At 42.1% G+C, this 12646-nt stretch overlaps 1 protein-coding gene across 1 annotated transcript in view; it reads left to right on the forward strand.

Annotated features, from left to right (window-relative positions):
- LOC148435665 (uncharacterized) overlaps positions 1 to 12646 on the forward strand; it is a 131242-nt gene that overhangs the window by 14188 nt on the left and 104408 nt on the right. The window contains exon 7 of the mRNA XM_088465676.1: positions 1964 to 3022. Coding sequence (XP_088321802.1) covers positions 1964 to 3022 — 1059 coding nt within the window. The remainder of the gene's footprint in view (positions 1 to 1963; positions 3023 to 12646) is intronic.

Raw genomic sequence — 12646 nt, forward strand, 5'->3', positions numbered from 1 at the left:
TCCTTCCAATGAACATATTGGAACTTCGGACTGTGTACAGGGGCCTCAGGATGACAAGACACATTTTTCACGGAAAAGCCATGCAGGTTCAGTCCGACAATGCCACCACGGTGGCTTATTTCAACCATCAAGGAGGCACTCGAAGTTGAGCAGCAATGACAGAAATGTCACGCATCCTGACTTGGGCAGAGAGTCACTTCCTGGCCATCCTGGAAGTGTTCATTCCGAGAGTCCTCAATTGGGAAGCAGACTTCCTCAGCCATCACAACATGCATCCAGTGGAATGATCTCTTCACCAAAAGGTGTTTCAACACCTAGTGGATAAATGGGACCTCCCAGAGGTGGACCTCATGGCCTCCCGTCACAATCACAAGTTGCTAGTGTACGGGTCCAAGACAAGAGATTCCGAAGCAAGCTTAGTGGACGCTCTGTCAGTGAAGTGGACCTTCCAGTTTGCGTACCTGTTTCCTCCAGTATCCCTGGTTCCTCGGGTTCTTTGGAATTTCAAGCAAGACGGAGGCATGGTCCTGCTGGTGGCTCCAGCTTTGCCCAGACGTCATTGGTAATCAGATCTTCTGAGTCTCTCCATCGACACTCCATTCCTGCTGCCTCAACGTCCGGACCTGTTGTCTCGGGGTCCTTGTCTTTACCCAGACCTGGATCATCTGTCTTTGACGGCGTGGCTCTTGAGACATCCATCTTAAGGTCCGAGGGATTCTCTAGCTCGGTCATCAGCATAATGCTTCGAGCACTTAAGCCAGGATCTATCACAGAGTGTGGCATACATATTCTTAGTGGTGTCGCACAAGGCATTCGACCCTCAAGTGTTTCGTATTTCCAGAATATTAGCATTCCTTCAATCTGGTTTGGACCTCTGCCTCCCCCCTGGCCTCATTGAAAGTGCATGTCTCTGCACTATCTGTGTGGTTCCAACCAAGGATAGCTCCGCTCCTGGATATCCACACCTTTTTCCAGGGTGTTCTCCAGATTCAACCTCCCTTTGTCCCTCCGGTGGCTCCTTGGGATTTGGCGGTAGTTCTTCAGGCCCTCCATTTGAACCACTAGATTCGGTGGAAATTAAGTGGTTAACGGCTAATACTCTTTTTTTACTTCTGGTAAATGCATCTGCCAGGAGGGTGTCAGAATTGTGGGTTCTCTCCTGTTGTTCTCCCTTTCTGATATTTCACCAGGATAAGGCAGTGCTTCGCACTCGCCCTGAGTTTCTTCCTAAAGTGGTTTCTAATTTCCACATTAATCAGGAAATTATAGGACCAGTCTTTCTGTCACCTGACCCCTCAGTGGGTGAGACCTCCTTGGATGTGGTCCATGCTCTCAAAATTTATGTGGACCGGACCAGTTCCTTTCGAAAATCGGAATCCTTATTTATGCTCTTTGGATTTCACAAAAAGAGATGGCCAGCCAACAAACAAACATTGGCTAGATGGCTTCGTATAACTATCTCAGAGGCTTACACACAGGCAGGCCTGCCTGTTCCGGCTTCTGTTAAAGCTCATTCTACTCTGTCTGTGGGCCCCTCGTGGGCAGTCTCCCTGTGGAGCATATGGATCCTGAAGAAAATGAGTTATGGTAAGAACATACCTTGGTTAACTCTTTCTTCGAAGTCCATAGGGTCCACAGGGCACCTGCCACGACACACCTGGCTTCATGTGGTTTCTCGTGTTGGTCACCTGTTTTCCGTCTCCTCTGTGAGTGTGATTTTCGAGTGTTCCAGTCTTCCTTCTCTTTTTCCTCCTCCGGCCTTTGGCTACTTACCAACTGAGGTGCCTCGGGGGCGGGGTATAGAGGAGGATGGTCCAGTGCATCCTGGGAGCAAAGCTTTTAACTGCGTGGTGCCCGGGATTCAGATCCAGCTATACCCCAAGGTCTCCCTCTAGACTCTATGGACTTCGAAAGAGCGTTAACCAAGGTAAATTCTTACCATAACTCTCATTGTTCCCAACAGATGGACACAGCAGCAGGAATAACTCAGGGAGACGTCTCATATCTCCAGATGGTGACGTAGATGATAACTTCTCAAAGGACTCTCCAGGAGAAAACCCCATTATCCCCAGTATACATACAGCATCTCACAGTACAGATATATCATCTGATCTCTCTAACCATGAAGAATGTTCCCCTGATAATCCCATTAGTGTTACACACAGCTCAGATCACACAGTTGATAATCCATTGTCATGTTCTGAATGTGGGAAAGGTTTTACCAAGCAGATCAGTCTTTCTATACATCAGAAAAGAGTTCACGCAGCTGAGAGGCCTTTTCTGTGTTCTGAGTGTGGGAAATGTTTTCTGCTGAAAGGAACTCTTACTATTCATACAAAGATTCACACAGGTGAGAGACCATATTCATGTTCTGAGTGTGGGAAATGTTTTATGCTGAAAGGAAATCTTACTAGACATACAAAGATTCACATAGGTGAGAGACCATTTACATGTTCTGAATGTGGGAAATATTTTTTGCATCAGGGAACACTTGATGTACATCAGAGAAGTCACACGGGTGAGAAACCATTTCCATGCTCTGAGTGTGGGAAATGTTTTACACAGAAATCAAACCTTGTTATACATCAGAGACGTCACACAGATGAGAAACCATATTCATGTTCTGAGTGTGGGAAATGTTTTACAGAGAAATCAGATCTTGTTATGCATCAGAGACATCACACAGGTGAGAAACCATTTCCATGTACTGAGTGTCGGAAATGCTTTACAGGGAAATCAATTCTTGTTAGACATCAGAGAATTCACACAGGTGAGAAACCATTTTCATGTACTGAGTGTGGGAAATGTTTTATACATAAATTAGATCTTGTTATACATCAGAGAAGTCACACAGGTGAGAAACCATTTTCATGTTCTGAGTGTGGGAAATGTTTTACACATAAATCAAATCTTGTTAGACATCAGAGAAGTCACACAGGTGAGAAACCATTTACATGCTCAGAGTGTGGCAAATGTTTTACACAGCAATCAGATCTTGTTAGACATCAGAGAAGTCACACAGGTGAGAGGCCATTTCCATATTCTGAGTGTGGGAAATGTTTTACAAATAAATCCGCTGTTTTTAGTCATCAGAAACATCACACAGGAGAAAAACAATGTGTATGAGCATCTAGATATATATAGAAATTGCAGCGGTATTTGAAGTACTGTAATATAATTGGAAATTATCAGAAGAAGCATAAATACAATGTTAGCCTAGATTGCTGTCCCTGCTTAGTGAAGGATAAATTACATTTGCATTATCACACTATGGGCCTGATTCAGCAGCGGAAGCAAATGCAGCTACAGTCTCTTACAGATCGCAGGTGCTAATATATGCTAATGCCGAGGTACAGCTGCCATAACCACGCCCACTGCTGCCTTCTCATTATCCTCCAATGTCGCCCTCCTGTGTAATCATCGCTACCATCTCCGTACATCAATCAGTCACACAGCATTTACATCAGGTCTGACCAGCCACAAACACTGCAGCTCTCCTGACACTCAGAGAGGTCTCATGCTGCAGCGGCCATTGCTATGTCTAATTTATACATGCCTGCAGGACATGGCAATCACACGGACACACACGCCTGCAGTTTTCTGTCCACCCCCCTGCTACCTCCCTGAAACGCTGTCACCCTGCCACTCTCTATGTGATGTATTCCTCTGTGCTTCTGTAATAGCAATGTGATCGCTGTGTGTGCGCAGTGTGACTTATACGCAGGTGTGATGGCAAACATTCGCTCTATCTGCGTAACTATCGTCATTGTGTCCTCTGCTGAATCAGCCCCTATATACTAATATATTACACTTTATTATATATCCACATGGATGTCACCAACATAGGGCACCATCAGGTTCCTCATGTAATGGCTTTCAGTTTCCTTATTCTATCAGATCAGAGTTTCCAAACTCTTATATTACAGGCCGGGTATTAAGGATATCCATGCTTGAGCACAGGTCACTTAATTAGTGCCTCAGTCAGTTTGATTTAACCATTTGGACTCAAGCATGGATATCCTTAAACCCTGGCCTGTAATGGGGGAGTTTGGGAAGCTCTGTATAAGATTATTATTGTGCTATTGGTCTATTTGTACAGTAACAAGACCACATGATGTAATATAGGGACATAACTAATCTGTCACCATGACAATGTGCTGGGGATGTAATATGGGGAGTGGGAAACTATGACATCATGTGATGACTGGGCTGTAAGTGACGGTGTGAGATGGGCGATATAATGACATCTGTAACCTCTGATTTTATATCACTGGATCCAGTATTCTCTGGTTGGGTTTCCTGGTAAAGGGATCTCTAATCTCCTTACAGCAGTCTGATGTCTGGTTCCTTCTAATTCCTCTGTAACCTACTATTTACACTATTCCATAAGATAAGGACATTAATATCATGATCACTTATGTAATTGATACATGATTAGATAATGTAATTAGTGTTGGGACACAGGAAGCTGCTGGTCCTGGTATAAACCACTAACAGTAATGTACATTAAGTGCATCAGGCTCCCGATATCCCCAGCAGAATACAGATGTGAGCAGGGTACGTAGTAATGGGGGAATAATACAGGGACATCACAGGATAAGTAGGATCAGTACAGATTGTCCTCAGTATGTCCTGCACTGTCACCTCCCACAGTGGTGGCACCACCAGTAATGTACAGGGTCAGGAGATGGAGATTATTTGGTAGTGAGGAAATCACAGAAAGGACAATACAAGCTTTGTTATACACCTACAAATATATGAGATAAAGAGTTTGGTAGCAAATACGAAAACCAAACGCCTGCGTGTGGCGCTTGTTTGTTAGTATTTACCACACTTTTTAACCTGAAAGTTTTTGTACATTGTTAGTAAAGCTGGAATAGTGTCCATTCGTCCTCTCGGTGGTGCACATGTTCTGTGATGGCCTAGGTGTAAGACCTAGTGATTTTCTGTAAGACGGGGTTTAGTGGAAACACTGATAGAGATGTCACAAGGAAGTATAGAGGTTTCTGCATGAGTTGTGTCTCACGGGCTGGTCACATTAGGCCACAGCTGGCAGGAGAAAATAACAGAGATAGGGACAGGGCAGTCAGCTATAGACCTGGGTACGAGCTGAGATCAGGGCCACAGAGCAAACGTCAGGCATAAGCCCGGTCAGTATTGGTCAAAAAGACAATTACTATGACTCAATCAGAACTGGATAGAAACTGACATAATGCTGTATTACTCTGTCACTTTAGGTACGGGTGATTATAGGTATATATCTGGGTGATTATAGGTATATATTGGGGTTACACCAGTTCTTCGTATTCCCAAATTCTTGTTATGCAGTTTTTTAAGATTTATCCTAACTTTGCTCTTAGTATCTTTATACTGTGACTGTCTTAGTGTCCATTTCTCATACCCAAACAAGAAAGGTTTTGTCTTACACGTGTGCCCCTCTTTCCTATCTCCTATCTCCTGTCACTGTGACACCGCTCTGGTGTTGGGGATTTGCTCTCTGATGGGCACCTGCATGGATACACTGGCCTGTCCTGTTATTACCTCCTATCATGGTATATATCAGCATTATGTTAGTACATATGTATTAGATAATATGTCATCTCTATTGTATGTGTGCCATGGAGGGAATGACAGCACTGTGCGAGTATCATATCCTGCAGCTTATAATACATGAGTAATACAGAAATGACACATTGTACACAAGCCATGAATAATAACAGGAATTGCTCTGTATGAGTAACTGGACATTACAGGACTATTATGTGCAGGATGTTACTCTCATCATTAATGTAAGGACCATATTATACCAAAGAGAGAAAGCCAGAACAGCTATTCCTCATGGATGGCTCCTAATACGTACAGACCCCACCTGATGGAAAATGCCAGGATACTGCACATCTCTGAGCATTGGATGTATGATCTGTTATCTATATACAGGTGCACAGCACAGCGTCACTGCACCAGTATGCCGGGAGCCTCACATCATTACTCTGTACTACCTAGCTGTATCCATGTCAGTCTTGTCTGATCATAGTTGTAATGGAGTTGAATGAGCTGAATTACTCTGTGCTGCTGTTACCATTCTCTTTGTAGTTAAAGATTTCCAGCTCCACCCACCTTATCTGCTGCTTGTGTGTCTGCCCCCAGGTTTGCAGGATACAGCTGCTCATTTTATAATCTGCTTTTCTTGCACTATTCTAGCAACAAAACATCCACACAATATTATAGTAATCTGTAGTAATAAATATGCAATAAATAACATTCCAAGTGTTACTACAGAAGGAAACTATATTCTTGTAACCTTGCAATAAAATGACTCTGATGTAGAATATTCTGCCTCACTGCTGTGTTTAGTGATAACTTGTGTATAAAGGAAAAGGCGGGTGTGGGGGGAATGAGGGAGAGGGTGGTATATAATAATATAATGTTCAGTAATGAAGAAATAATGACAATACCACCTTATACATGGACACATGTAGCTGCCCCTCTGCACATTCCCCACCTTTAGTTACAGGACTGGAGGAAGTTACATTATTGCTGGAACCATCTATGGTAAATCACATTTTCTCACAGGACAGCGTTAATAACTAGTGTTACAGATGTTTGCATTATAGGCCCGTATTCAATTAGCTGCAAAAAGCCGAGATCTGCAAATATCGGATTGTGACTTTTCGCCAAAGGGAAATTTATCTCCGTATTCAATTACAAATAGTTTTTGCGTACGGGAAAAACATAATGCCGTGTTATAGGTGAAAAAGATTCGCCTCTGAATAGGTGGAGAAAAAAAGTGCAAAATCGCTATTTTGGGGTGCAAAGCTGCGGAAACCACTCAGCACCCTTGGGACAGCCCCCCAAAGGATAACTGTGTCAAATAATCCCTAAAAGAAAGTGCAGAACACTCCAAAAAGCACTTTAAAACTGCAAGTATGGGTGAGGTGTTTTTTGATTGCAGGTGCTTGCCTGAGGTGCGTTTTTTTTAAACTTTAGCGACTTTGAACTATGCCTGCACCCATTTTCATGTACCCCAAATTTGACAGGACAACTTCTTTTTTTTTTTTTAAAAACTGCTTAATGCTATTCTTCACCACTTGTGTAAAGACACTAATTAGAGGCAATTGACAGTACTAAAGTACCCCAAAGCTATTTGGGCACATCTATATTGATCCCCAATGTTAGTGCATCTTTTGGGGGGTGTTTGGCTGATTTCAAAAAAACTAATAGCACTTTTTCGCATGTTAGACATTTGCCGGGACGCGTTTTCGCATCTTTTGGAATTGAATATGGTGAAAAGCTTGGGTGCGCATGAAAAGTTTTTTGCGTCCAAAACACGCGATGTCGGCAAAAAGTGCGGCATGCGAAAAAGTATCGCGGGTGCGAAACTTATTGAATACGGACCATAGTAGAAATTTATAGTGTCAGTGTAATTAGCATTCATCACAAAACACTGTTTAGGCCTAAGCACTGATCCCGGACCGTCGATGGTTTCCACACAAGACTCCTCGTCGTCTCCTCAGGGCTGGCTGAGCTGACTCCTCCTGTTACTAATAGTGGTGGACTGGCTGCTGCTGTGCTTCATGCTCTGCAGTGATCACACATTGCTCCACGACCCATGTGACTGCCCTGACAGACTGCGAGCTTAACCAATCAGCCGGGCACTCAGTCATTGGCAGGCAGTGATACGCTGAGTGCCACCCTCCCGTCATAGACACAGTGACAGGCTCAGAGTGACTGCCGGCCACCCAAGATACCTGCTCCTGTGCTGCATGCCTGACAAGCCAAGGGAGCGAGTTACACTGAGCCAACATCGGACCAACAATATTGTGAGGAAACATCGGAACCTCACCATCATCAACCATTGAAAACAAACCAATTTCCATCATTACCATATAGCTGACCATAGTTTTGGAGCCACTCAGCTATTTTTGGTAAGGTGAAGCCTATAGGGTCATTGATGGCTTATTTGGTTTCCATCATGATAAGTTGTATAAGGTTCAATCAGTTTCCAAATCAATCTTTCTTCTTCAGGGTTCATAGGCTCCACAGGGTGACCTTGGGGTGTAGGTGGTGGATGAGGAATCTGGGCACCACGCAGGTAATAAACCTTTCAGCTCCCAGGAGCTGAAAGGTCACCATTACGCGAGGTGTCAGGTCCCCCTGAATACCTCTCCCTGCTGTCAGCGTATAGTACTGAGTCTGTGTAGTCGATTGTAGTGCCAATTTGCAGTTATAGTTCTGCATTGTATGTGACTTATGCTAGCACTGCCTGTCTGTGTCTATGTTCCACTGTCAGCATATATCTATACCTTTTCTCTGATACTGGCCTAATACAGGTGTAACCAGGGTGTTTCTGGTACCCCACATCTATAGAACTAAAGTACATATTTGTGAGGTTTGTCACATACAGTTGTGTTGCACTGTGCCATAGTTAGGCTGTGTGTTCATGCAACTTACCCAAGCATCGGACAGGACCAATATTTTGCTCGATTAGTATCCTACATACTCAGTGGTTGCATTATACCCAGTGCCATATTGTGTGCTATACTGCTCTGCAGCTATGTCTTACAGGGACAAGGATAATGAGCACACTTCAGCACCCATTCTGCTATCATGCAGCTTACTCAAGCATCGGACAGGACCAATATTTTGCTCGATTAGTATCCTACATACTCAGTGGTTGCATTATACCCAGTGCCATATTGTGTGCTATACTGCTCTGCAGCTATGTCTTACAGGGACAAGGATAATGAGCACACTTCAGCACCCATTCTGCTATCATGCAGATTTTGTGCTGCAGGTTTAAGTGAGGAGGATTTGGTACATGATGGATTATGTGTAAGGTGTTATAACCAGTCGTTTCGAATGCCCCAGCCCCTGTACATGAGCCACCTTGAGCTTCCTTTTCTCAGGTTCTGGCCTCTACTGCGGGTCGCTTAGCGGTTCCAGCTATATTTCCCCCTATGAGGTTACCACAGCAGTCTGTTATTCCCTCACAGGGATTACCACAACAGATTCCAGCAATGCAGATTCCTCCTATGTTCTCTCTACTTCAGTGCAGATCCTGGCGGCTACCTCTACTGCCCTTCAGACCTTGTTGCAGGGGCAGAAACCCCTTTAGCCAACTAAGGGCCGTATTCAATTTGAGGCGAAAAGCCGTTTCTGCGTGTTTTTGGCGGAAACATCAATTAAACCAGGCGTTAACTTTTCGCCGCATTCAATTCGGACTTTTGGTGGAAAGTTAATGCCTAAAATATGCGTTAACTTTTCGCCGGTTTTACTTTCTGGCTGGGCGGCCGTTTCCTATAGGAAATTATGAAATTTCGCCTGTCTGGTATTCAATTAAAAACAGGCGTTAAAGTATCGCCGATTTCCATGCACTTTTCGCCTGCTTTTTATCTCCACATGCAGGCTGGAGAAAACACAAAAAAAAAAAAAAACGTATTTTTTTTTTTACTCTGTAATACATTACTAATGATATTTTAATGTGCTGTATATATTGTTTTTACCAAAAAAAGTTTTTTGTTCAATGTAATAGGTGAAAAAATTTTGCTGCTGAAAGCATGCGGATAGAAGTGCAGATATGTGGTTTTGAGGTGCAAAAGTCTGGAAACCTCTGTGCACCTTTGGGACAGGCCCCTAAATGGTAAATGTGTTTTAAAAAATGTAAAAAAATTACAAGCACCCCAAAAAAAGCTCTTTAATTTTGTGGCGAAAAAAATAGCAAATTTTGGGGAGAAGTATAAAAACTAGTGAAATAGGCTTCTGGGTGGTCCCCAAGTATGGAACAGGAGTTAATGGGATTGCAGGGGTTTGCAACAGCTGTTTTTTTAATGTTTTTTTTTTAAGGTACAAATTTGCAACTTTAAAATTTTCCGAGCATACCCTAATAAATAATGCTATTCTTCACCACTTATGCAAAGTAGCTAATAGGATTCAAATGAGAGTAATTAAGCACCCCTTAATAGCTTTATTAGGGGTACTAGTACATCCCTATAGTGATTCCCTAAGTTAGTGTAGATTTTCGGGGGTTCCAGACTGGTTTCCTTTTCTCTGACATCATTCTTCGTCTTTATTTTTGCATGTGTAGCAATTGATGAAGGGCAAAAGTGGGGGTGCAGGCAAATTTTTTATGTTTAATATAACACTTGTGGAATTTTTGTGGCTTTTGAAAATATTTTCTTGTCTTTACAGAAAAAAATTGGATTACCACCCCAAAGTGTGTGTGTGTGTGTGTGTGTGTGTGTGTGTGTGTGTGTGTTATATATATATATATATATATATATATATATATATATATACATATATTTACCTTTGTGTATATAAGTATTTGTTTTTGGTTTTTACAAGAAATTGTGAGACACAAGTTCATATTATTCTGACTTGAAAGTATATATGTACTCCTCAGAATCAATCATTTATTTAGCTATTCATGTGTTGTTTTTTTTTATTAAAATGTGTGTATGTTTGTTGGTATTTTCTTTGTACAAAATAAAATGTATGATTGTAAACACGGTGTTATTAATTTTTATTTCGTTTTGCCCTTAAAAATTTGGTGGAATACATATCTATTTAAATTTAAAAAAAATTTTGGGAACAGAGGAAGCTGTTTTAATTGTTATTCGAACAACCATATGTGTGCCTGCTTGAAAAGTGTGGTGCATGATTAGTGCTAGGGGGGTGAGAAGAGGTGGTGCTGAGGTGTCTTAGGGGGTTATGATGGATGTGACACTCCTGTGCGCATGGGGTTTCTTTTGGTAAAAGGTTTGAGGAGGGGAAGACTAATATATGATGGGCAGAATTACAGCTAATTTTTTGCTGCAGGGGGGTGAGAAGGCAGACTTTGCCTGAGGGGCGAGAAGGGGGGGACAATGCTGCAGGCTTCAATCTATATATATATATATATATATATATATACACACATATATGCACACGCACACACAATGTACATACCTGGGCATGTTATACTATTGACCATTGGAATGCAGGGCACCTATGTGGGCATTGTGTCTAAATATATATATACGCACACACAATGCTCACATAGGTGCCCTGCATTCCACAGGTCATTAGTACAACATGCCCAGGTATGTACATTGTGTGTATATGTGTGTGTAAATATATATATATATATATATATATATATACACACACACACACACAATGTACATACCTGGGCATGTTGTACTATTGACCATTGGAATGCAGGGCACCTATGTGGGGATTGTGTGTAAATATATATATATATATACGCACACACAATGTACCCTGCATTCCACAGGTCATTAGTACAACATACCTGGGCATGTTGTACTAATGACCTGTGGAATGCACGGTACCTATATCAGCATTGTGTGTGTGTGTATATATATATATATATATATATATCTACAGTTAGGTGCATAAATATTGGGACATTGACAGAATTTTCATATTTTGTCCTCTATTCACCACCACAATGGCTTTGAAATGAAACAAACAAGATGTGCTTTACCTGCAGACTTTCAGATTTAATTTGAGGGTAATTACATCCAAATCAGGTGAACGGTGTAGGGATTACAACGGTTTCTATATGTGCCTCCCACTTTTTAAGGGGCCAAAAGTAATGGGACTATCAACTCAAAAGCTATTTCATGGACAGGTGTGGGCTAGTCCTAGGTTATTTCATTTTCAATTAAGCAGGTAAAAGGTCTGGAGTTAATTCTAGGTGTGACATTTGCATTTGGAATCAGTTGCTGTCGACTCTCAATATGAGATCCAAAGAGCTGTCACTATCAGTGAAGCAAGCCATTATTAGGCTGAAAAATCAAAACAAACCCATCAGAGAGATAGCAAAAACATTAGCTGTGGCCAAATCAACTGTTTGGAACATTCTTAAAAAGAAAGAATGCACCGGAGAGCTCAGCAACACCAAAAGACCCGGAAGACCACGGAAAACAACTGTGGTGGATGACAGAATTATTTCCCTGGTGAAGAAAAACCCCTTCACAACAGTTGGTCAAATCAAGAACACTCTCCAGGAGGTAGGTGTATATGTGTCAAAGTCAACAATCAAGAGAAGACTACACAAGAGTGAATATAGAGGGTTCACCACAAGATGTAAACCATTGGTGAGCCACAAAAACAGGAAGACCAGATTAGAGTTTGCCAAACAACATCTAAAAAAGCCATTACAGTTCTGGAACAACATCCTATGGACAGATGAGACAAAGATCAACTTGTACCAGAGTGATGTGAAGAGTAGAGTATGAAGAAGGAAAGGAATTGCTCATGATCCAAAACATACCACCTCATCAGTGAAGCATGGTGGTGGTAGTGTCATGGCGTGGGCATGTATGGCTGCCAATGGAACTGGTTCCCTTGTATTTATTGATGATGTGACTGCTGACAAAAGCAGCAGAATGAATACTGAAGTGTTTCTGGCAATATTATATGCTCATATTCAGTCAAATGCTTCAGAACTCATTGGACGGCGCTTCACACTGCAGATGGACAATGACCCGAAGCATACTGCAAAAGCAACCACAGCGTTTTTTAAGGCTAAAAAGTGGAATGTTATGCAAATGGCCAAGTCAATCCCCTGACCTGAATCCGATTGAGCATGTAATTCACTTGATGAAAACAAAACTGAAGGGAAAATGCCCCAAGAACA

Source organism: Taudactylus pleione, unplaced genomic scaffold (genome assembly GCF_031769625.1).
Source record: "Taudactylus pleione unplaced genomic scaffold, aTauple2 ptg002133l, whole genome shotgun sequence".
In the NCBI taxonomy this organism is placed as follows: domain Eukaryota; kingdom Metazoa; phylum Chordata; class Amphibia; order Anura; family Myobatrachidae; genus Taudactylus; species Taudactylus pleione.